Here is a 26908-nt window from a genome sequence, read left to right on the forward strand (position 1 = left end):
TAATTCATAAGTTTTTTAAAAGGCATTTCATTTGAGTTGGTAAAAATTATAGTAAAATGTGACAAGCTGCTAAAATAATAAAATGGTCATAATAATAGACCATATTATAAAATTTAAATCTTGTTGAACTAATTTAATGACATATTAATATGCATAGAGCTTCTAAATTTTGAACATTTTAAAGAATACAACAAAAATCTAAGAACTTGAATCGACATATCAATGATTCTGAAACACTGAAAAGACATGCTTATAAAGACCCAAAGTAACTGTTCAATAAAGGAAAAGAGAAAAATTTGGTCATAACACAGAAGTATAACAGTAAATTTGAAATTGAAATGAAATAACATGCTCCATGCTATGAGAAAGCAGGTCAAATATCCCATACAGACAAGTTAAAAATAAAATAAATCCTCAAAAATAGGTAGTTTCACTAATATAATATTTTCCAGTTTGCCAATTATTTTTAGAAATATCAAATAGCTTAAATAACAATATAGGTATGAATTGATGTAGAAGTAGGTGATAACTTAGCTATCTAATATTGAATTTAGGGGAGTTTTGCATCTGCCTAAAACATAATTAATAGATAATAAAAATTCTAAAAAGTAAATCTCTCTTTTAAACCTCCACATATATTCTTCATTGTTTTCTAGACTACTCTTTTTTTTTTTTTTCTCAGTTTTCATTTCATATGGAGTTGTTTTCAAGTTATTTCATATCAGGAAATTAAACTACTATGTAGTTTAAAATGAATTAAATAAAAGCATTATTGCTAAAACTAGTAATTTAAGGTTCCATGGCAGTGTCAGCTTTTACAGAGGAGGTCCACAAATTTTTCTAAGTGCTATACATTTTAAAATAACATGGACTGTTTGGAAATATTGTGGGTATATGTGTCAAATAAACAGAAACAATTTGGGCCTTGACTACCTGCTACCACACTCAATCTATTTTACCATCAAAAGAATAACTAATATTCTTTATTAATTCTGAATTGCTAAGGTGATAACCAGAATGAGTTTAATATGCCTTTGAAGTTAAGATGTTCTAAGTCAGAATTATAAGCCCTCTACAAAATTGTTATGAATAAAATTAACTTCAGTAGATTTTTGAACACCTCATACATCTCTAATAAGTATGCAATTCTAGGCTTCACTATAAACTTTTGAAAAGTTCTTTAACATCAAATTTCATAGCCATGTACTAATGTTGTGTTTAGAATTAAGACACTGAAAAAAACCTCTAATTAAAAATGATGTACTATAAGAAAACATAAAATTTTCATCTGCATCACTTATCCATCATGTTAAGGATCATTTCGCAAGTCACTTCTGATTTTGGTTCTTCAGCAACATCTGCTGCTATTTCATATATGACAGGAACAATTTCATTTGTATGACGCTCTATGTTTACAATGGAAATATCTTCAATTGGCATCTGCTCAACAACTTTGAAGGAAAAAAAGAGACCATATTTGACATTAGAAATGATACATTAAAATTAGAATTTGCAAACTGGAAATGTATAAATCTATGCTGAAAAGTAACTTGATTTAAAACATGAAATCAAATCCTCTGATGACAACATAATACTTCTATTTTGTGTCCTTTCTATTTGTGTATTCATTTTAGGCCCTCAAATGTTATATTTCAAAAATCAAGTTAGTATTTAATTGTATCTTCCTTCTCTAAATAAGAAATATATACTAGTAAATGTATATTTTATTTCATAGGAGCTTAACAACTCAAGTTACATTTATACAAAACAACTTTCTTTTTGTTAGAAACAGGGCACAACTACTGGAATAAAAGTTGTTACTTTCCATTTGTCTTGTTACTTCCAGTTTGTTCAATCAACAAATATTTACTGAAAGCCTGCCTGCCATATCCAAGGCATTGTGCTAGCTGCTATGAAGCATAGGAGGTGTCAGATTTTTGTCTCCAATTCTCAGGAAGTTTAAATCTAAGTAATGAGGATTATAAAAGATCATGCTGAATGTGTGCACTAATGACTGTTATTTATACCCGTCAATAAATTTTCTTATAGGCCAAGAATGCCCAAGGAACTACTCTGTTTTCCTGTTGCAAATATGAGAAGGAAAAATAACTTCAGTTTAAAATAACATATGGAACTTTATAAAAAATGCTATTAACCTATAACAGTGCAAGGGTTTCTAAGTCATTCTACTTCCCTGTTTAAAAAACAAATTATACTGGATTTAATGTTTCAAAGAGGCCTGAATCAATAGTTTGATTATGTAGTCTAGTCTACCTAAAAGGAAAATGACCTATTCTCACTGGCAGATTAAAATAGAAATATTAGATAATAATCTACATAAAATGAGTAAAAACATCAACTGCAAAATGAATCTTAACAACATTATCTAATAGTGAAAGTTAATATGAAATTATCAGTTACTAGAGTTTCAATTTTTCCACAGTGAAAAATTGCCAGAATGGGAAGTCAGGCAGTTTGGTAGTAGAGTTTGTTCTAGATTTGGAGGCAGGAAAAAGCTAAGTTCAGAATTCATGACACTTGTTAATTGTGAGACAGGTAAATTATTTAGCTGCCCTGTGTCTCATTTTTATTATCTGGAAAGTGGGGGGATAATAATAAATAGTAGTACTTATCTGACAAAAGCTGTTGCAAGATTCAAATGAGACACTGGATATAGAGTACTTTGAAAATTTTGTAAGAGTCATGTTCCATATTCCTACCATTCACAACAGCAATCCAAAAATTAAAATTTCGATTCCTAAAATCTCAGAGTTTTTTAAATATCCAAAATAAATCCTAAATCTTGGACAGTTTGAATCCCTATAATACTAACATTCTAAAATTCATCTTTTACATGAATTGTTTTTTAACTTTAATTTACCTTTATATTTTCTTTGCCCTATATATGTTCTGTTCTTTTTCCATCCCCCTTTCCATTACGATTAAAGATATTAATTTTTAATTAAATAATTATATATTTATATATGTATAATATATAATATATACATTTTATATATCTAAATAAATAATTATTCAAAATTGGTTAATTCTGCCTATCTTTTATAATCTAAATCAGAAGGAATTTGGAATTTTCAAAGTTCCTATACAAAGATAGGAAAATAAATATGAAGTGATATGCATGCTTTGTCTCTTTATAAAATATTTACATCCTTACTTCAGCTTCAACAATCAAGATAAGCAGCTAGCAGATGTTTACTCTAAGCTTAATAAAAAAAGATACGTTGTCATGAGTCTAAGATATAATGATAATGGGGTGGCTAGGTGGCGTAGTGGATAAAGCACCGGCCCTGGAGTCAGGAGTACCTGGGTTCAAATCTGGCCTAAGACAATAATTACTTAGCTGTGTGACCTTGGGCAAGCCACTTAACCCTGTTTGCCTTGCCAAAAAAACCCCCCAAAACAAAAAAAAAACCCTAAAAACAAAAAGAATTTGCCCAGGGTCAAATAATAGGATTTGAAAAAAAGATATAATGATAAAAATTTAGGATCACTTTTATTTACATCAATCATTATTTTAAAAGTTTCTCTAATTTTTATTTGTATTAGGAATTACAATCACATGAGATTACCAATACATGCTTATACTTCATTATATCAAAATTTCTTAAGTATCATAAACATGCATTTATTACTTATATATAAAACATCCTAATAACTTTTTCTTTTTTTGGTAAAAATTGTGTAATAGATTATTTAAAATAAAAAATACTTTTTTTAGAAGTTGAAATGCAAGTATAATTAATTATTATAACTTTTAGAATAAGCAAATATTTACTAAGGATGCTTTTACACATTATTCTGCTTACACAGTCTGAATTATATGTCTTCTAAATAGTATTGTACGTCATAATCTATTGATTATATATATCCCTAGATTATCATGACTTAATGATCTCTAACATGAGAATTAAAAATATTTAGCAGGTTCATTGAAATGATTCAAAAAAAATCATGGACTTGACACTATAATTTATATTTTCTATTTGTACTTCTAAATCATGTATTTAATATTTGAAGGAGCTATATATTTAAATGCAAGGTTTTTATCCATTCCTAAAAGCAAATAGATGGTTCAACTTATCTGGGCAAATATAAAAACCAGCCTCTACCCTATAAAACAAAGATCTGTATTACTATACTTGATCTCATGTATTCCCAAGGCTCTTCAAACAGGATGTTTACCTTCCTTTGCACCTTGTTTTGGGCCCTTCTGTTTTTTCTTTTTATTTTTTCTTTCTTTTGTTGATAGAACAGTCTTTCCTCTTACTGCTTCACAATGCTCTGAATGTTTGTGCATATTATTCTGTTGGTAAAATGTTTCGGGGTTAAAATAATGAAAATACCAATATTTTCTAATATTTTACCAAAATATTTATAATCTAAGGCATAAAACCTGAGAAAACACTGGGTTAAATCTACTTTTAAGTATTTGTACAAATAAAGATGATACTATTTATTATTAGTAGTATAGATATTCTCATGCTTGAATAGCTGAATAATTTTTTTATAGAATTTACAGAATTGTGTAGATGATACTTTTAAAAAAGAAAAGAACCCCCTAAATTTTAACTTAAGGAATTTTCAGGTCACATGAAATAACATTTACTTTCACAGTCTACCATAACATTTATTAAATACTATTAAGAAAAAGAGAAAATGATGTTAAATTTAGAGAGTTATGAATATGTAGGAGGAAAAAGAAGAAATTCCTATCATTTGATAAAGCAACATATGGTACAGCAAGATAGAGAAGGGCTTGTTGCTAAAAAAAGCAATACAGATTATTCAAAGTGTGGTGAGAGAGCTCCCCCCCCCCCAATTCAAAATACCAGTGGGCATATTTAAGACAAACTACTACAGTAAAGGGGAATTATTTTCATGGGGAACATAGGTCTTGTTTTACAACAGAGGTAAACAATACATTAGGAGTTACTTTACAGCCAGATTTTCTGGGAATGTGTCTATTCCATAAAGCAAAAGATACTATTAAACTAATTATAGACTGATTTGTTAGAGTTGGATGACATCATCTTTTCATAGATAAAGGACAGAAGAGATCTTTATAGATCATTTAGCCCAACTTGCTTATTTTATGAGTTAAGGAAACTGAGTTCCAGAGAAGTTAAAAGCTTTGCCCAAGGTCACAACAATGATAAGATTGAATTTAATTCACATTCTCTGACTCCCAATCCATTTTATAATGATACCTTCTTAGAGAAAATTCTATCCAACCCACTGAATTTTATAGATGAGAAGATGAGAGCCATTAAAGGAAAATGACTTGCTTAAGATTACCCAGTTAGCTAATGGAAGAGCCAGGATTCAAATACAGATCTCAGGACTCTTGGACTAGTTCTCTGTTCATCACACAGTGAAATCACATAGAAAAATCTATATATGCTCACTTTGAGTTATAATCAGGTAATACATAATAGAGGTACTAGATCCCTTTTCTATATTTCTTCTGAGTCTGACTATATATACTAGTTTTCATATGAGTTTATTCTTCTTTATAACACTGGAGTTTACATAGAAAAATTTTTTAAGGAAAATTTTTTTAAAAAGAAGATCTAGATAGAGTCAGACTTACTAACAGTACAATCTATGAAGTAAAAATGTAAAATATTTAAATAAAAAGTTATTATTTTGGGAAGTCAGAAAGTTTCACAGTAGTTTTACCTCTGCACATGGCTTATTTGTTATAAAATTCTTGAGAGATATTGTACTTTGATAATTAATTCATGCCAGATTTCCACTTTTATCTAATTCTAAACTGCAAAACATACTAATTGTTCATATCTTTGATCCAATGTTTCCTACCAGGTATCAATGACAGAAAAATATTCCATATATACTAAAATAATCATAGCAATGCCTTTGAAAGCAGCAAAACAATTGGGAAAAATGTAAGTGGACATAATGTGGGAAGTGGCTGGAAAGATTATGGTTGAAATCTTATGTAGTAAGAAACCAGGAATCTTATAAATCATATCGGAAGGCTTACATAAATTGCTGCAGAATGAAGAAATTAGAACCAGGAAGTAATATCTACAGCTACAATAATAATATTAATGAAACCCATACTAAAAGACATCAGAAATCAGATTAATTACAATTACTGATATTCATTCAGAGGATCACTGATGAAATTTATTTCCCCTTCTTTCTGTAGAGAGGCAATAGAGTATGAGTGGGAAATGTTGCATATGTTGTCTGACTCAATTATTGTGTCAGTTGGTTCTACATGATTGTTTTTCATTCTTATAATGGAGAAATCTATAGGGAAGGGCAGTTCCTGGGAAGTAACTTGTAAAAAAACAAAAAGGCTCAATAAACATACCAAAAAAACCCTAAACCTTAATACCAACAAAAGAGCATTTAATAATTATATTTTAGAGTGGTATTAAAACTCTAAATTGGGGTGGCTAGGTGGCATAGTGGATAAAGCACTGGCCCTGGAGTCAGGAGTACCTGGGTTCAAATCCAGTCTCAGACACTTCATAATTACCTAGCTGTGTTGCCTTGGGCAAACCACTTAACCCCATTTGCCTTGCAAAAACCTAAAAAGAAAACAAAAAAAAAAAAAAACCCAAAAAACTGTCTAAATTGTATGCCTTGGGATAATATAAGCATTGTAGATGTGATCAGTACCCTACAAAGCTTTTCCAAAAGAGAGTTTTTTTCCTAGTATTTTCTCATTTTTGAGCTAATAGAATTTTTCTAGAATTAACTACATCTCCTTAAAGTATCTTACCCATCGTGAAAAACTTTTGTCACATTTGGGACATTCATAAACAGTTGGTATGAAATTTTTATCATGGTATTTCTTGAAATGAACATTTAAAAGTTGTTTCTGACGAAAACATTTATTGCAGGAAAGGCAAGTAAATGGTTTTTCTCCTGTGTGTGTACGTTTATGTACTGTCATATGCCGCTCCTAAAAAGAAAAAAAAAACAATTAAGCAAAAACCCTAAGTTCATTAATCATTCCATGTATTTTGTATTTTGATTATTCTTTTTCACAGAATCGAGCACAGTAATCAGTGCAACCTCCATAAGTACTTGTTGGTTGATTCCAACTAAGAATCACTTCAGAAAAATATCCCCCCCCCCCCCCAAAAAAAAGAACTGATTAAAGAACTTCCAAATGATATTGTAAAAAAAAAAGATTTATTTATCTATTTTGTCCATGGACTTTGGGGACTAACCACACAAATCATCACAAATCATATACAATCTATACTACAGTTTCATTATTTGTTACATAGCACATGTGGTGTGTAGAAGTCCTGCAATTGAACCTCCTATTAGTGTTTTCCCCTACAAAAACAGTGATAAATTTGGATACTAATTTTTAAACTTATTATTATATGAATTTATATTGCTAAAGTGAACATGTAACTTAATAAAGAAATACAATCATGTTGAGTTTGCCAAATTTATTAAAACTTTAGATTCAGAAGACCCCTAAGACTGGAAAAATTTCTCTAAAAATGGCATGTTCTAAATTTTTAAAACAAACAAAAATGAATTTTTTGTATGATAAATATTTAGTAAACATTTGTAAGAAATTCATGGCTTCTTTTGGATTACCACAACAACCTCTTAACTGCTCTCAGTATCCAGTCATCCTTTTCTAATCCATTTGAGTAGTGAACATCTTGAATTCCATGCTAAGATATGTTTTATTTAGTTACTAATAGGAAGCGATGGAAAGTTGTTGGGGATTTTTAATTTTAATTTTTGGTTTATTCATTTTATATTATTACAATAACTTTGTTATAAGAGTAAACATACCTCCCCCCCCACCAAAGAATATGAGAAACCTCAAGAATAGTGAGAGAGAGATAAAACAAAATGTACTTCAGTCTATGTTCAGATTCCAATGGCTCTGTCTCTGGGGTGAGCTGCCTTTTTTATTATAAATATACCAGAGAAGTTGCTTCAATTTTTTTTCCCACAGTTGCTATTACTAACTGTATTTCACCTCACTCTATTCCTCCCCACTCTCATTTATTCTGTTCTCTCTCCTTTCATCCTGTCCCTGTCCAAAAGTGTTTTAGAGTATCTGAGTACCCTCTCCCACAATCTTCCCTCTCTTCTATCACCTATTCCCTGCTTCCCCCCCCCCATTCCCCTTTATCCCATCCCTTTCTTCTCATTTTTCTCTAGGATAAGATAGATTTCAATACCTTATTAAGTGTGTGTTATTTCCTCTCTGAGTCATTTCTGATGAGAATGAAGGCTCACTCATTCCCTTACTCCATTGAAAAAGTTTTTTCTTGACTCTTATGTGAAATATCTTAGTTCTTTCTTCCTCTCCTTTCTCTTCTTCCCAATACTTCCCTTTATCACCCATTGACTCCATCTTTTTGTCTATATATGCTCTATATATGCTCCTTCTAACAGCTCTTATAAATGAGAATTTCATGAGTTATTAATATCTTCTTCCCATGCAGGAATACAAACAGTTCAACATCTTTAACTTCCTTGTACTTAGTCCTTTTCATCCACCCCCTCTTTGGTTCACCAGAGTCCTATACTTGAAGATCAAACTTTCTCTTCAGCTCTGGTTGTTTCAACAGGTAAGTTTGAAAGTCCCATTTCATTGAAAGTCCATCTTTTCCCCTGAAAGAGGATGTTCACTTTTTCTGGGTAGTTGATTCTTGGTTGTAAACCAAGATCTTTTGCTTTCCAGAATATTATATTCCAATCCCTAAGAACTCTTACTGTAGATGCTGCCAGATCCTGTGTCATCCTGACTATAGAGCCACAGTAGTTGAATTGTTTATTTATGGCAGCTCTTAGTATTTTCTCTTTGACTGGGGAGTTTTGAATTTGTCTATAATATTCCTGGAAGTTTTTCTATTGGGATCTCTTTCAGGAGGTGACCAGTGAAATCCCTCAATTTCTATTTTTGCTCTCTGCTTCTAGGATCTCAGAGTAATTGTGCTGTGTTATTTCTTGAAAAATGACTAGGCTCTTTTCCTGGTCATGACTTTCAGGTAACTCAATGATTTTTAAATTATTTCTTCTGGATCTGTTTTCAAGTTTGGTTGTTTTTTCCAATGAGATATTTCACATTTTCTTCTAATTTTTGACTTTTTCAGAAGTTTTATATTTCTTCCTGATTTCTCGCAAAGTCATCAGCTTCTTTTAGTTCCATTCTTCATTTGAAGGGGTTATTTTCTTCAGAGAACTTTTTTATCTCCTTTTTTCCAGCTGGCCAATTCTGCTATTTAAGGCATTCTTCTCTTCATTTGCCTTTCATTTTGCTTTTTTCCATTTGACCTAAACTGGTTTTTTAACATATTGTTTTCTTCGGTTTCTTTTGTATTTTTTTCACTAAACTGCTGATTTGGTTTTCATGATTTATCTGTATTGCTCTTTCTCCTCCCAATTTTTCCTCTACCTCCCTTAATTGCTTTTCAAAGTCTTTTTTGAGCTCATCCATAGTCTGAGGCAATTTTCTATTTCTCTTGGAGGTTTTGGATATGGAAGCTTTGATTCTGTAGTCATCTGAGTGTATGTTTTGATATTTCATGGGACCAAGTAATTTTCTATGGTCAGATTCTTCTTTTTCTGTTGTTTGCTCATTTCTTCAGCCACAAGCTAATTTATGGCATTTCGAAGACTTTGGGGATTTTTTTGGATACCCCACTGGGATTTTTATTCCTTCAAGGTCTTATACTCTCTTGCCTCTCCTTTGATATGTAGATGACCACAGGTGCTCCCCTCTGCCCTGGAGCTGTGAGGAGGATCCCTACTATCTTAGTATGGAAGGCCAAACTGCAACCTGGATCTGAGAGTGGGCAAATAGCAGAGTCCTACCCCAGGGAGAGTAGAGATTTCTGTAGTCTCCTCTGAATCCCTTTCCATCTGTGGACTGTGCTCTGGAGGTGTAGGCTGGTTTCCCCAATTCCTGCTGCAGGTTCTCGCCACAGGGCTGTTCTGAGGCTGGCAGTCCTCACTCCACACTCATTCTGGTGCAACAGAGTTCTCTCACTACTCCTTCAAGCTGTTCCTGGTGATCACTGGCCTGGGCTATGCTGCAGCCAGGGCTTTTTTATTCTAATCTCTGTTCCTGGTGAAACACACCTTTCCAGCAGAACTTCTAAGTTATCTTGGACTGGGAAAATGCATCACTCAGTCTTTCTGTGAGTTCTGCTCCTCTAAATTTTGGTTAGAGTCATAATTTGACAGCTTTTGGATTTTTTTGGGGAAGGAGTTTCTGGGAAATGCTGCCTTCAGGCTGCCATCTTGGCTCTGTCCCCCTCAGTTTGTTTGTTTTTAAGCAGCAGATACAGAATTAAAAATAGGATAGACTGAGGTTAGAGCAGGGAAAAGAAACTAGAGGCATAGGTATTATGATTATCTAAGCTAATAGTAACAAGAGCCTAAATTAGGGTGGCAACAGTAAGACTGGAAAATGAAGGAATGAATGCAAGACACATTGTGAAAGACTAGCTATGAACTGAATGTGGAAATCAAGACAGAGGAGAGGATCTAAAGTGTCAAACTTATAGAAAACTAGGAGAAAGGTGATGGGATTGAGAAAAATCAGATAATCAGAAAAAGGATGTGAGATGAAGGTGGGCAGTAATTAATACTTTATGATCTTTTTTCACCTCAGAGTTTATGGCAAAGTATTTATATAGAAAACAAGATTTTTTTCCTCTTTTATAATAGGAAATAAGCTTTGTGGAAGTTTCTTCTTATTGCTAAATACTTAAATGGATCTATGATTTCATTCCTGTGGATATTCCCTCAAATGACGCAGACTGTAAACCATCCATGACTACCCATATGCATCTCATGCTCCCATAAGTTCACTGTGAGGAGAGGGCAAAGAGGGAATCTAGTTGTAATGCTCTAAAATAGTCCCTTTAAAACAGTATGATGTTAAAAAGTGAAAGAATGCCTACCTGATTCTTACCTACCATATACTACTGCCATGCATTCCAAAACTCCAATACACTGACACATAAAATACCTGTTTGCAGGCATAACTGCAGTCATCACATTTGAACCTTTTTTCATTTCTATGAGTTTTCTGGTGCTGAATGAGAGCATAGCGTTCGTGAAATACAGCAGTACAGTAACGACATTTCATCTCTGTGGCCTTATAGGAATGTAGGTTTCGTAAATGGACACCTAAAAAATTTAACAAATAATTTTACCCATCAGCTTCCAATAAAATTTTTCTTCTCCTATCTACTAGAACCTCACTTCAATAACATTCTTCACAAGAGAATGGAAGACTGAAAGTTATTTTAACAGATATTAGTTGACTATAGAATTAAAGGATAGTTTTTAAAAGCTGTGATTTTCATACACATACTCTCTACCCTCTACATTTATTTTAAAATTTAAGATAAATTTGTTGTTAATTAATATTCTAAAGCTTTAAGCACTAAATATATGTAAACTACAACCAAATAACACTTTGTGTGTCTCCTTCCATTTGAGATGTTTATCAAGGTCTGATTAAACATGCTGTATTGTGATTTTTGCTCAATGGAATCAGACTTTTAGGCATGACAATTCTGTTATACTTTGTGCAAGAAGCCAACAAAAAGCTGGTAATTCTGTAGCTCTGATACATCCCACTTATGCTGACTCATACTTATTCAAATAGCTTCTGTTTCTAATAAAACAATTTGCATGTGAATTTACTAGGTTAAACAAACTAACTTACATGAGAAATATGGAATACAATTATCTCTTCCATATCACAATTTTCCATATTATAGTGTGGGAACTTTTGGGGAAGTTTTATGCAAACTGAAGTTGATACAGAGCCTATGACCAAATACTTAACCTAAGTTTTACAATCAAGTACTGGAAATATCCCTTAAAAGAAAAAGCAAAAATTCAGACTTTTTCTTTAGTAAGAAGGAAGAGCCAAAAAAATATTCAGGATCATAAGGGCACAATGTCCCTAGTCCTTATGATGTGGAAGGGATAACAGTATAATGTGTCCCAAAAGTCTTAGTGCATTTTTAAGCTAAGGGGGGAAAAGTGTAGTAGATTTTTTAAACATTCCACATACAAACTATTAATTGAATATGATATAGGCAGTTATTTTCCTAAGTCAATATGAAAAAATATCATTAGGGCATTTCAATAACCTACTTTAAAAAATTCATGTAGTCTTTTAAAAGTTCCACTATGAACTTATTACAGTACTATACTCCTCGTGTTAGAATGCTCAGAATTAACAACAAAAGTGTTATATACATATGTGTGTCTACATGTACACATGTGTATGTATGTTATATGTATATACTTATTTATAATTAAGCGCCAACAAATTCTCTACTTTCAAAGTTGAACACAATTTAGAATGTCAGGATTAATATCATGTCACAGACATATGTGCTGTATCACAGCACATAAACATACATGCTGTATATACACATATATGCACAATTCTTTATCTTTAAAGTAAAGCACATCTTAGACTACTAAACTGATCAATTAGTATAAAACAAAACATTAAATGTTTTATAAAACATTAATAAGAAGTCTTGGTAACATTAATTTTTGAAGATAAAGGGAAAAAGCAAAGGAAGATAAGGAAATCATATAAAGATACATTAGAAATGCTTATCCATGGGAATTGTTATATCATCAAAATTAAATATTACCTACTAGTTAATAAAAATGATACTGGCAAAAAAGGAATAGGCCTACTGTTTGAGAGAAGATAGTATGATGTTAATAGATGACAAAGAACATAAAACTATTCTACTTTTATTTGATGCCCATATTTTTCATCAATTGGAATGTTTCTAAGACACAAAAGTTTGGAAAGAAGATGACTCTGAGAGACATGAAGTATAAAATAAATTAAAATATAGTAATAAAGGTTTTTATTTAAGTTCATGTTTTCAGATCTGAACAAATTACAACCAAGACACTGGGAATATTTACACATGTGCTCATGAACTTCTGTCTATAATACTGCAGGACATATAAGACTAAAATTGGAAACAAACTTCTTAAAACTTAGAAAATAGTAGATCCCAGAAATAAAGATTATTGAATATGATACAGAATACCCCCCCAAATTCTAGAATGCATTGTTCAATATATATACATATATATATATGTATATATATATATATATATATATATATATATATATATATATATATATATATATATATATATATATATAGAGAGAGAGAGAGAGAGAGAGAGAGAGAGAGTAAATCCATGCTACTTCATATAAAAAGCAGCCATTAGAGTATTAGACCAGGGAGAGATGTCAGTATATTCATTCTGGCAAGACATCAAAGAATATCTCTTATGATATCCTTGTGGACAAGCCCTGAACAGAAGAAACTGAAGAGACCTGGGTTCTAGTTCTTTTACTGCCATTATGTATTGGTATAGTATAAGCAAGCTATTCCACTTCCAAATCTTAACATTCTCATAATATAAAACCAAAGGGCTAATGAAGAGTGAGTATGAACCAAAAGATTTTTAACATCCTTTCCAGAAATAATATGAAAAAGTTTTATAAACTCTAAGTTGGAGAAATATGAGCTAGATGGCAGTATTGTTAGATGGATTCAGAGATCCTTGTGCTACAAAGAGCACATGATTCAAGGAAGCAATGCCAGGAAAAGGGAGACATGAAGCTGGGAAGAATCATAAACATTCAAAAAGCTCTTAGAAAGTTAAATATGTGGACCTAAAGTTTCTAAAAAAGTCCCTTTACCTAAACAAATGGAAGAGTGAGAGAAATGGTTTAATAGGTGTTTGAGATTTGCTCAACTGAAGACTACTATGTGATTAGGGTTATGGAAGTACTCTGTACTTTCCATTAAAAGGGCAATGACAAAATGGAGTTTATCTTGGAAAGGCAACAAAGATATGAAGTGATTTAGAAACCCTTCATATGAGAAATGACTGAGTAAGCTAAAGATTTTTAATCTGAAGAAGAGAAGACTTAGGGAGAAAATATAGCTCTCTTAAAAATAGTTAAAAGAATATAATGTGAAAGAGGAATTAACTTGTGTAGAAGAGGGTTAAACTAGAATTCATAGGTAGAAGTTAGTGAGGCAGATATCAGTTTGATGTTAGATTGTTTAAAATAAATATTGCTGTTCAAAAATGCAATGGGCTTGTGAGGTGGTAAGTTTGCCAATACTGGAAATGTTCAAGTTAGTATAGTACTTGATAGTACAAAGGGAGTTATTCCCTGTATTTGAGAAGAGATTTATGTTAGATATTCTTTAAATTTTTTTCTAATTCTATGACAATATGACCCTATCATATTTAAATTTCTTAAAAGGAATATAAACAATCCTAAAACTCTTATAAACTCATAAATTAATGTTTTTCAATGCTAATAACAAGTTATCATTCAACCTTGATCTTTATGAACTTTAATTTCTACAAAATTGAATATTAGTAATTTTATAACTCATAATAATAATTTCAATTTAATCAAACTGATTAACTGACTTCAAATATGTTCATTCATAGATTTCCAAATCCACATAAAAAGTACTCTGTTATCATCTGGCTTAGGGACCAAGACCTGTATTCTGGTCTCATCTTTACCACTTACTAGCCTTGAATATGTAATTTACCAGCTCTTAGCCTCAGGATCCTCATCGGTATAAAGTGAGGATAATAGCAATGGCTTTGCCTGCCTTATAGGCTTCTTGCAAAAGTCTGGTAATAAAATGCATGAAAAAGAGCTTTGAAACTCAGTTTTACAATTGTGCTGATTGTGTGAACATATATTTGTCACTCTAGCCACAAGGTGGCATCAGATCACTTTATGAAGAAAAATATTTCTAATGTAAATGACAGAAGTTAACCATATGTGGGAAGGAAAATAAATGTAAACAAATAAAATACCCAACTACTTACGTAGGTCACTTTTTCTTGCAATGACTGTAGCACAATGTGGACACTGATGTTTGGGAACATTTTCACTATGCTTCTGTAGTATATGTATTTTCATGGTCCCACTCTGGGTAAATCTGGCATGGCAGACGTAACATTCATAAGGTTTTTCACCTATGATTAAAGAATACAAATGAAATGAATGTATTAGGGTTATATGACCTGATTATGATTGTTTATCATAGGTAAGGAATAGAATTTGGAACTCAAAACTAAAAAAAAAACCCCAAATGTTAAAATTGTTTTAATATATAATTGAGGGGGAAAAAAACCATATTGAAAATAAATAAATAAATGGTTTGAGTATCATGATAGATTGAGGTCCAATGATGTGCAGCTAATTTAAAACAAAGATCTAATAAAAGATATGCAAGGCACTGAGAATACAAAACCAAAAACATTTTAAACTCCTAACCTCAAGGTGGTCATAAACTATTGGGAGGGATTCAAACACACACACACACACACACACACACACACACACACACACACACACACACACACACACACACACATACATATATATAGTGTGTATATCCACAAATATATGTATATATGAATACAAGGTTATTTTAGAGGGGGGAAAACATTTTAACAAATAAGGGGGAAGAAAAAGGAAGAACTTTAGGGAAGACATGACATTAGTTTGCATCTAGGTTGTATTTACACGTTTGTTTCTTAGCCTAACTGTTTATCTGACTTCCTTTTTGATGTGGTGATTTTAATTAAGTCAAATGACTTCAGTTAAATTAAACGTACAAAGATTTAGTGTTGAAATGGATCTTAGCAATCCAGTGGAACTCTATCAAACAAAGGGTGTAAGTGAACATTCTTGATTCCAAAAAAAGCAGCTATTTTTATGGTTTTTGATCCACTGAATAATAATTTAGTAATAATAATAATTCAGGTTGATTTTTAAAAGTTTTAAGTATTACAAAAATTCAAAAAAGGAAACATCTATGTTCTTGAGTTAAACTCTAAGCTCAAATCAATAACGAAGGGTATATAATTATTCTTGATGTTAACTTAAAGTTGCACATGACAAAATATAACATTCAGGATATAATTGTACAGGAGGAATAATACTGGATTTGGAATCAGAATTGTCAGACAAAGGATTTATGTCCAAATCTTAACTGTTATTGTAAAACCTTTGCTAAATCCTTTGCTAAATTCTCTGGGCCTTCTTGTCTTCATCTGTAAAATTATGGGATTGTACTAGATCATTTCTAAAATCTCTTTCAACTCCAGATCTATACTCTATAATTATTCTATAACTTCTACATAAATTTGAGTTCTATAATAATGGTAGAATTATTCTATAATTAATGTATAATTCTAACATTATCAACTTTGAATGTGATATTACATGGTTGAATTTAAATATGAAAATGCTTTTTTACCTGAATGAGTTCTCATGTGTCTTTTCAACTTATAGGTATCTTTACTAGCATAGCTGCAGAGACAACAGTGAAAAGGACGTTCTCCAGTGTGTGAACGTATGTGGCGCTTCAATTTGCTTGCCTAACATACAAGTGAAAGAAAAAAATAGAAACTTTGTTGTAAAACCCCAAATTGGAAAAAAATAAATTGTATGCTTTCAGAACATCCAATAATGTGTATAAATCCTAAAATAAATTATTTTTATAGCAATCAAAACATATCACAAATTGAAAAATAAAATTAAAAAACTAATATGTGGAATTTTATATTATAAGCAACAGATGAACAGCAGCAGGTTAAAATCTATTTCTAAGCAACATTATTATTTGTTTTCACTTTACAAAGGAAAATTTCAGTTTTAGCTATTCAATTGCCTGCATTTTTTTTGTTTCTATGGCAGCATATGCACAACATTTACAAAGTTTTATATTACATTAATGATGCACAAAGGCAAAACCCATCAAGTTCTAATTGCCTTAATGGTATCAGAATCCTATACTATTTGAATTATTTAGGCCCTTTATAGGGCAAGATAATATGTATAGCACATTCGAATCACAATTTCCTTCATCCCTCCTTCAAATGTGCTCTTATTTTAAAGGTAAAAAGAGGCAGTTGGGGCATAATTTTAAAGCCTGAGAATCCTATGTCTGACTGACACAACCTACTGTATGAGCAGGTGTAAGTAGCTTAACTTCTCAGTGCTCTAGAGGATTTCCTCACCTGCTACTTTTCTGTGACAATGAAATCACTGGTCCAGTCTCTATCCCAAACCTAACTAGGCAGAAGACACTATGGAGGAGTTTCCCCATCTTGGAGATTACTATGCCAATGAAATTAATAGTCGAATCTCTTTTACTTTAAGAATATACTGACTGCCTCAAAAGAAAAGGACTTATATCAAGTAAATATCTTCTAAACTAGAGCAAATGATTTGAAAGCTCATTCTATAGAGCCTTTCCTTATGCTTTGGTACATCTCTAGATCTTCTCTTGAGCTTTTTAATCCTCCTTTTCTGCCCAAGCTTTAAAAAGAATAAGCAGTATTCTACTTTGAATGTGTCACACCAACAAAACTGCAAGTAAAGGAGGAAAAAGTCTAATGTGTGTGTGTGTGTGTGTGTGTGTGTGTGTGTGTGTGTGTGTGTATGTATATATATATATATATACATATAAATATATATATATATATATATATATATACATGTCTATAAAGCTAATTTCCTTTCCTTGGTGCTTAACTTCATTCTTCAAACCTTCCCTCAAAACCACTAAGATGCAATTTATCAGACCATAGACATATCATTTTTATTCAGAATCCACACAGAAGTTATTAGCAATCTTTATGCTATACATAATTTCCACTTTTGTATATAGTGTACAACTCTGGTCTCTTATAGCATATGATTTGTATGATATAAAAAGTGAGTGTGCAGAAGTTTAAAAAATGTCAAAGATCAGAAAACACAAAAATGTAAAGGAACTAAATGTCTTCAGGAAGGATAAAGTTGTGCAATAATTCTATATTTTCAAGTATATGAAAGGGTAGAATAAGAGGAAATCAGTTTAAACTAAACTATGATATGAAGAGTTTAAATTAGAATTTCCTTTTTTGGAGGTTCTTAAAGATATACTCAGTCAAGCTTTTAACTTCTTTCATTATGATATGCTGAGGGTAGAGGACAAAAGGAAATGGGAGCGCAGGGAAGACACCAGCTCTTAAATTGGTAGTCCATGTCAAGGAGTGGGATACACCACCAATAATCTCCATATATATATATATATATATATATATATATATATATATATATATATATATATATATATATGTATACATATATAATGAAAACCAACCCCACATACTCTCTGTAGCATGTATGATGTGGATTCTGACCCTTGAGAGCAGACTGTAATCTGTCTGGCATGGTTTAAAAGCAGAATTGGCAGAAAGCAAAGTGATAGACTATGACTGCCCAGATATCTTTCACTCTCCAAATTCCAATGGTACATTTTTAGGTACATTTATAAAACCTCAATTTTTAAACTTCACAATAAAACTATCAACTTTCTGTCTATAGTGGAGATGCAAAACAACATTATTTTAAAAAAGTTATTTAATTAAGATAATGATAATATACATGTTTAAGAACCACAATATTATGTCATTGGTATTCATTTTAAAGTTAGAATGTTTCTTTAATATCTTCTTTGTGTAAGGCTTCTCTTTTCATCATTCTCAGTACATTGTTCCAATGGATCTTTTCCAAAATATTTTTCTGATAATTGGTGAAATTTAATGTTGTTTTGCTGTCATTTTACTTGAAAAATGAGAATGCTGTCATGTATAAATGAAATGTAATTTCTTTTTGTGAAATGATTGTGACATATAAGGCCAAATGCTAAAATGGCATCATTCCTGTAACTGAGAATGGAAAATAACTATGCTTGAAAATTTATGCTTTTGGAAACTTGGCCCTAATTTGAAAGGAGCAAATAGTCAATCTCAATTGCAACTGAGTTATACTGAAAAATTCAGAATAGATATACTTCACAAAAGTCAGATAAAATCTATTCTGTAATCATTTTAACATTGAATGTAAGTGCATTCTACTTTAAAATACTTGGCAAAACAATATGAAATTGTGTTTAGTATTTCTTGAACAGTTTCTTTTATACTATTATACTAAAATTATACTAAATTATACTATATGATACTAATCCGAAATTATTCTAAAGACAGTTACAAATTCCTGACAGAGTTTCTAAGATTTAGTATACTGAAATTTCAGGGTGGGAGAAATGCTCATTTTAAAAGAAAGTATTAGCCTCAAATTCAGTTACAGATTAGGTTTTCTAACTTTACTTAATTTACATATGTATATTCATATGGCATTCGTATGCAACTTCCCTCCTTTACTGCTCAGTAATCACAGAAAATGAGAAATAGATTTTTCTGTTTGAACTTTAGAAAAACAAAGACAATAGGTTATTATTACAGTATTAATTCTGTAAAAAAATTGTGTTTTTAGTCTAGATTTATAAATCCTTGTCATTTAAGTATACAATACTATTAAAAAGTAAATCTATTACAATTTCTTATAAGACAATATCAAATTTCAAACATATCAAAAAGTAAGGATCTAGAACTGCACTTACTTCTACACTAGCATATTTGCACATGGAACATTTAAATGGCTTCTCATGAGTATGTTTATAACGTCTGTGTCGCACAAGTTCACCACTAGTCACAAATGCCATATCACAGTCACTGCATTTATATGGTCTGGTTCCTGTAAAAGACAATGTCTTTCTACTTTAAAATTTTAAGAATGAAGTTTACTAATTATGTTTTCCAGTAATAAATCTATAATTTGTAGATATGAAGTTATGTTAAAATTTAAATAGCTTGAAAAGGAAAATATACAATGCTAACCATTATGCTTATTTAATAGAATAATATAAAGAACATTTTCTATAGATAATTAAAAAGGCAATATTTAGGAATATACAATTTATCTGAACTGATTTCATTTTGGGATTACTGATTTTAACATTAAAAAAAGACAGAATAATATTAAATATGTGACACTGTTACTTCTAGAATCCTTCTCTTCCTGATTCTCACAGAGGGAAGAGTATCTTGAACACTCTATGGTTTAAGTATTAAGTTTGTTATTTTATTTGGTATTGATGTATGTAGTATGTTGGCACATTCTCAAAACTCAAGTTTTGTGAGTGTAATGTCATAAACCTAGATATCTCCCACAAACACAAATAGATAGGAACTCTTCTATTTTTTTCCTTTCCAGGGATTTAAGTTCCCTTTTAAATTTTGTTTCTCCTGAACATGTATAATTAACCACCAATATATGCACTCATCTTTTTTTTTTTTTGCAAGGCAAATGGGGTTGAGTGGCTTGCCCAAAGCCACACAACTAGGTAATTATTAAATGTCTGAGACCGCATTTGAACCCAGGTACTCCTGACTCCAGGGCCGGTGCTTTATCCACTATGCCACCTAGCCGCCCCTGCACTCATCTTTAAGATGACAATATTCCATTCTTAGAAGTCTTAAAAAACTTTTTTTACCCTCAAGAACTATCTTCCCTTTCTTCCCTCCTATCTGCTTTGTCTCAACAACTACTGAAACCAATTCTCTTATAATCCTAGATTATAGCTCCTTTTCAAAAGGAGGATTTTCAGTTATTCTATAAGTATTGTATATCTAGATGATATGTTTGGATAATCTTAAGCTCTTATTTGCAAACATGTAATTAGAGTATACTACTCATCTACTAACTTTGTTTGAATGTTTCATATTGGAACCAACTACATCTCATAACCTATATATACTATAAAATAATTAAAAAAATGACTCATGCATAATAACATCCCCAAAACAAATGTTCTTTTATAATATTGATAGCTTCTTATTTGTGAGGCTATATACTTAAATGTTTAGATCTTTAGCTTTTATTTAACTTGTTTTGTAATGTTTCTGTGTAGATGATGAAGTTTGTTGAGTTTTGATAGTTATCAAATAAAAGAAATGTATTTCCTACATTTATTTTACCTGTATGTGTATTCACATGATTCCGTAGAAGGGTAACAGTACGGAAGGCTTTCAGACAGAGATGACACATATGAGATTTTTCATTAGAGTGAGTTTTCATATGATGATTAAAACTTGAGATTCTAGAAGAGGTGAATATGCAGACTTCACAATTGAAGGTTCGTTTCATTCCTATAGGATAAAAATATTGCATTTACATTCAATTACAAAAAGATTCATTTTTTTTACAAGGCAATGGTGTTAAGTGACTTGTCTAAGGTCATACAGTTAGGTATTTATTAAGTGTCTGAGGCTGGAATTGAATTCAGGTCCTCCTGACTCCAGGGTTGATGCTCTACCCACTACACCCACCACCTAGCTGCCCCAAGATTCTTCATTCTTTAAAAATGTGCTTACAATTAAATTCTATTAAACAAATTTAACCTAAAAATTTTACTTTAAAAAAAATCCAGTGAAGTAGATCAGAAAATGTATTCTATAGATAATACCATAATTGAAACAATTGGGGAAGGAACCCCCCCCCCAAAAAAAAAACTCTTGCACTGTAGGCAGGTACCAAACATTAATGGATGATTCCACCAACACATCAAGCTATTTATAAAATTCACTTACAATATTTCAAAATATCTGTGATTTCATCAATGTTCCTATTCATTAAATCCATGTATGTAGTGGGGGATGCAACTCATAGAGAGTGATTTCGAGTTATCATAGTCTTATGAGCTAGAAGGCTCTCCAGAAGCTATCTGGTTCAACCCTCTCATTTTAGAGATGAAGTAACTGAGGTCCATGGAGGCTAAATGTCTTGGCCAAGATTACAAATTGTAAGCAGCAGTTAGTGGAGGGAGCAGTTTTTATGGTTAAAAAATATATCAATGCCTAATGGATAACCTTCTGGTGATAAAAATCCTCTGAATTTGGCTAGGTTTCTAATTCTTAAATAGTTATTTGATTAGTAATCTAATTATACATATATTCAAAGCCTTTGTCAGATTCTGCCAGGATAGCTTTTCAGAAAACATCCTCACTTCTATACTAAAATGGAACTACAAAATTTATACCCAATCAATTAAAAAAAAATTTAATGTGTATTCACTAATGACTTTCTAATCAATCAAATAATAAATGATTATTTTTTAAGTATCTAATGCTGTGATACGAAAAAAATCTAGATTCTCAAGGGCTGTAACAGCAAAATGCAATTTCTGGCAGACAGTACAAAGGTGAAATGGTTCCAACCATGGGCCCTGCAAGAGACCACATGTATCATCTAAACACCAGAATATTTAAGTTTGGATAGGTTTTACCACCAATGAGTTGGCTATCTGCTGATAGATTTTTTTTTGGTCACATCAATTTATGTAATTATCTATTATGTCATGGAGGAGGTTCTGATCAGAATAGCAGTATCTATAAAAATAAAACATTGAGGATCCTTAAAATACTAAAGTTAAATGTAAACAGTATCTTCAAAAGGAATTATACTTTAAAATATTTCTCAACTGTGAGTAATTGATAAAATAATCTTCCTTAAATTCTAATCTACCAAAAGATCCCCAAACTGCTACCACAATTTTTTAAATTAATAATCTGTGAAGTAAAATAATTGATTTCTTTAGATGATACTAATAATTTGGAAATGTAGACTCAAATCTTTTCATTTGATAGAGAATAGCAGTAGTAGGCTTTTGCTGTGACATCTGTAAATAACTTTTTAAAAGAGTTTAGCTAAAATCACTATCAAATGGCATATACTAATTGAATGTAACTGAATACTCACTATGCTCTGTACAGAGCAAGTTAAATAAGAGCTAAAGGTCTAAACATAGAGGTATTTATATATAGCATCACAAATAAGAAGCTATCAATATTATAAAAGCATTATTTGTTTGTTTTGAGGTATGCATGAATCATTGTAAGATGTTAAAAAATATTTCAGTACCTTTCCTGTGTAAATGAGCTCCATGGCAAAAGAGAAATTTTTCTTTGAGGAAAAAAAATCCTACTGCATTTTAAAATAAGTCTATACTAAGTCAGTTAAAATATCTTTCTAGATTTAAAAAAAATAACTAATTTATTCAAAAAAAGACACCTAAGCAGCTAACTTTGGGATTGGGAAGGCAGTGCTCAAGTGCCATTTTTGACAAGCAAACCACTTAACCTCTAAGTGCCCTGGGAAATTCTTCATAACTACAAATCACTAAGATTTTTATCAGTATTTGAAATTTCCATAGATCACACATGAATGAAAAAATATTGAATTGATCCAAAATCCATCTGACATCCATTTTTAATATTTTGAAGACAGCTAAAAATCACCCATGTTTAGAAATTTCAAGCAGAATTATGGCCCTTTCTCTTATGGGAAGAATAAATTCTTGAGAAAATTGCAGTCCTATTTTCTTAATCTCAAATACTTTATCTGACAAATTAATTTAATCTTGCTCACCCTTTGTTTTTGCTTGATTTTTTGCAGTTCCAGGAACCTCATCAATGTCTTGTTCTGATGAATATATATCTTCATGTTCAACTTCAGTGTTGGCTGGTAACAGAATGATTTCTTCCTTTTCTCCCTCTCTGAATTTTTCAAAAGTAAATAATTCTTCTTTTTGATCAGTACATTTTTTTTCTTCTAATAGCTGCTGAGCCTCCTCTTCAGCCTCATATATATCTTTGCCTTTCTCCTAATAAAGAAAAAGTCATTCACAGAAATATCAAACTTATTCAGATTTAATACATTAACCTAGTACTAAGCAGTCTAAAAGTGTGGTATTTCTTTTTTGTTTGTTTTTTAGGTTTTTGCAAGGCAAATGGCTCAAATGGTTAAGTGGCTTGCCCAAGGCCACACAGCTAGGTAATTATTAAGTGTCTGAGACTGGATTTGAACCCAGGTTCTCCTGACTCCAGGGCTGGTGCTTTATCCACTGTGCCACCTAGCCGCCCCCAAAGTGTGGTATTTCTAATGCTAAAATACATCTAAAATATTCATTTAAGCAAATTATTTACTCTTCATCTCTGGACACGTCACATTAAGCAGTGCTAGTTTTACTATCCTGAGTACTTTAATGTAGATTTTTTTTTTTTAGGTTTTTGCAAGGCAAACAGGGTTAAGTGGCTTGCCCAAGGCCACACAGCTAGGTAATTATTAAGTGTCTGAGACTATTGGATTTGAACCCAGGTTCTCCTGACTCCAGGGCCGGTGCTAGATTTGTTTTTAAACTGAAAAAAAATCACATTATTAATTTTTTAGTAGTTAAAATTTGGACATTTAAAAAGTTTTCTACCTTTATGAATTTTGTGTTTTCATCTAATGATGGGTTGATTGTCAATTTATCTTCTTCACTGGAAACTTCAATACTTTGTTCCACAACATTAATCTCCATCACCTCCATTTCATGAAGTGAAATGACCTCTTCTTGGATGCTTATTGCAACGCACGGTTGCAAATCCTGTTGGGGCATTTCATTTAACTCTGTCTGGACATTGACGTCTTGCTGCAAGACCAGCAAGGATTGTAAACCATTTTCTCCCTGCTGCACCATGACGTGCATGCCTTCTGCTGGCTGCACTGTCACCTGGCTCATCTCCTGGGGGTCCATTTCATCTGTGGCAAAATGCACAGTCTGCAAGGTAAGTATGTGCTTCTCAGTCTCTTCATTGGAGGGGGCCAATTCCAACTCTCCTTCCACAATCTTGGCCTGGAGGACTCCATAGGAACAGTCCACCTCGAGGCCACAGCTGTTCTGCCTCTCCTTTAGCTTAGACACCTTGTCTACATCATTTTCTTTGGCCTTGTCCTGGATCAGATCAGCGCCTTTTATCTTAGTGAATTGTTCCGGTGAGGCCAAGGTTTCGGTCCCCATTCTGGTGTCCTGTTTAAGGGGAAGCAAGAAGTCAGTGTCAGGGGGATCCGGGGTGTCGCATTTTGCGATCTCTCAGGCCACCCGCACAGCCCTTGCCATAAAATAGGGGTCATGGATTTCTGGAAACCTTGCCAACTGGGTTGACCTTACCTAATTCTGCCACCGGCCTTCACTAAGCCTTGCCCTTCTCTAGGAGGGCTGGCCGCCGCCTTCCCCTATTAGTTGGGCCGCTGCTGCCGCCGCCCGTCCGGGGTGCCAGCCCCGGAGGCCGGGAGGCTGCCCTGCCCCCGCCACGGCGGTGGCCCCTGCCCGCTGCCCGGCCCCTGCCCGCTGCCCCGGGCCCTGCCCATGCTGCCTCCTCTCAGCCGGCCTTTCCCGCCCCCGGGCCCCCCAAGTCTGCGCATCTCCCCGCCAGGCCCTTTAATGCCCGGGCCCCAGGCAGGCGGGCGGGCTGCCACCCCGGGGGGCCTCGAGGCCGCCCCCGCCCCCTGACCCGCTGACCCCCTCACCCGCGCTGACTAGAGACTGCCCGGCGGGCGGGGCGCGAGGCCCGGGCATTCCCGCCCTCCTCCCCGGGCCGGGCCCCTCCAGGAGGGCCGGCCGCCCTCGGCCTCGCCTTCTCCCACATGCCCTCCATTCTGCGGCCTTCGTTCTTACCGGCCTCGAGCCTCCTGCGGCCTCCGCCACGTGCTCCGCGCGGGGAGGGGCGGGAGGGAAGGGGGCGGCTGGGAGTTGCGGGCGGGGGAGGGGAAGGAGGCGCGAGGCCGCGCAGACTCAGAGGTGCAGGCGGGCCACGTGGGATGGAGCCAGAGGGGGGAGGGGAGAAGGCGGAGCGCGGGCGGCGGCCGGAAGAGAAGGCCAGGGAGACATTGCTGGAAAGGGATTGGCCACGACGCACATTCATCCGCTCGGCCTATTGAATTTCCTTGTAGCTGTAGCTTTAAAATTTTTCTCTTTTGTTTATTATTTTAAAATTATTTTTATTTTGTTAAGTCATTCCCAGTTATATGGACAAGATTTTGAAACAATTATTTACAAACTGAGTTCCAATTTCTCTTCCTTCTCCAGGCCCTTCCCCCTTCCTTGAGAAGGCAAGTAATTCCAGATATCTACCTACCTGTGTGTGTATTTGGGTGTGGCTGTGATACTTGTGAAGTCATCCATATTAACCAAGTTGCAAAAGAAAATACAAACTAAAACAATAAGAATAAATAAAATTAAGTGCTTCAATCTGCATTCAGAGTTCAGTTCTCTGCATTTTTCATTATGAGTACGTTGGATCACAATATTGTTCACAGTGGGTCATCCTTACAATAATGGTTGTTACTGTGCCCAGTGCAGCGTTCTGCTTACTTAAATCTGAGTTCATATAAATCTTCCCAGATTTTTCTGAAGCCATCCTGCTCTTTATTTTTTTTATTTTAATTTTTAAATTTTAGTTTTTGCAAGGCAATGGCATTAAATGGCTTGCTCAAGGCCACACAGCTGGGTAATTATTAACTGTCTGAGGCCAGATTTGAACTTAGATCCTCCTAACTCCAGGACTGGTGCTTTATCCACTGGGCCACCTAGCTGCCCCCGTTCTTTATTTCTTATAGCACAAGAGTATTTTTTTAAGGTTTTTGCAAGGCAAATGAGGTTAAGTCCTTGGCCAAGGCCACACAGCTACGTAATTACTAAGTATCTGAGGTCACATTTGAACTTAGGTCCTCCTGACTCCAGGGCTGGTGCTCTATCCACTGCACCACCTAGCCGACCCACAAGAGTATTCTTATAAAACAGCTTATTCATCCATTTCCCATTGATAGACATTCCCTTGACTTCTAATTCTTTGCCACCACAAAAAGAGCTGCTATAAATATTTTTGTGCAAATTGATCCTTTCCCCTTTTCTTTGTTCTCTGGGATACATTAGTAGTGTTATTGCTAGGTCAAAGGGTATGCCTAGTTTTTTTTTCTTTGTATTCCTTTAATCAGTGACTTTAGAGTGACTTTCTCAAGTGCTAGCATTGATTTCTTCTCAAAACTACTTGTTCCTGTCTTTTGACCATTTATCAGCTGGAGATTTTTTAAAAAATAAAT

The 26908-nt window shown here is 33.3% G+C and overlaps 1 protein-coding gene across 1 annotated transcript; it reads right to left on the minus strand.

Annotated features, from left to right (window-relative positions):
• Nucleotides 1-118: 118 nt before the first annotated feature.
• CTCFL (CCCTC-binding factor like) lies at nucleotides 119-25539 on the minus strand. Its single transcript, XM_074210329.1, has 11 exons — nucleotides 25485-25539; nucleotides 24249-24836; nucleotides 23414-23648; nucleotides 20965-21135; nucleotides 19548-19681; nucleotides 16353-16473; nucleotides 14914-15063; nucleotides 11015-11175; nucleotides 6776-6958; nucleotides 4204-4324; nucleotides 119-1451 (listed from the first exon to the last, which is right to left on the minus strand). Exons 2-11 carry the CDS (start codon nucleotides 24825-24827, stop codon nucleotides 1294-1296), a joined length of 2013 nt encoding a protein of 670 aa, XP_074066430.1. The 5' UTR covers nucleotides 24828-24836; nucleotides 25485-25539; the 3' UTR covers nucleotides 119-1293.
• Between the last annotated feature and the right edge of the window lie 1369 nt (nucleotides 25540-26908).

Source organism: Macrotis lagotis, chromosome 1, assembly GCF_037893015.1.
Source record: "Macrotis lagotis isolate mMagLag1 chromosome 1, bilby.v1.9.chrom.fasta, whole genome shotgun sequence".
NCBI classification, from domain to species: Eukaryota; Metazoa; Chordata; class Mammalia; order Peramelemorphia; family Peramelidae; genus Macrotis; species Macrotis lagotis.

Excerpts from the sequence above, each read along its gene's own strand:
- CTCFL (XM_074210329.1), bottom strand. The coding sequence starts at position 24,827 with ATGGGGACCGAAACCTTGGCCTCACCGGAACAATTCACTAAGATAAAA. Across the intron at positions 4,325-6,775 it reads ACAAAAGTTTTTCACGATGG|AATAATATGCACAAACATTC; the intron begins GTAAGATACTTT and ends TTTTACCAACAG. Across the intron at positions 1,452-4,203 it reads AAAACAAGGTGCAAAGGAAG|TTGTTGAGCAGATGCCAATT; the intron begins GTAAACATCCTG and ends TTTCCTTCAAAG.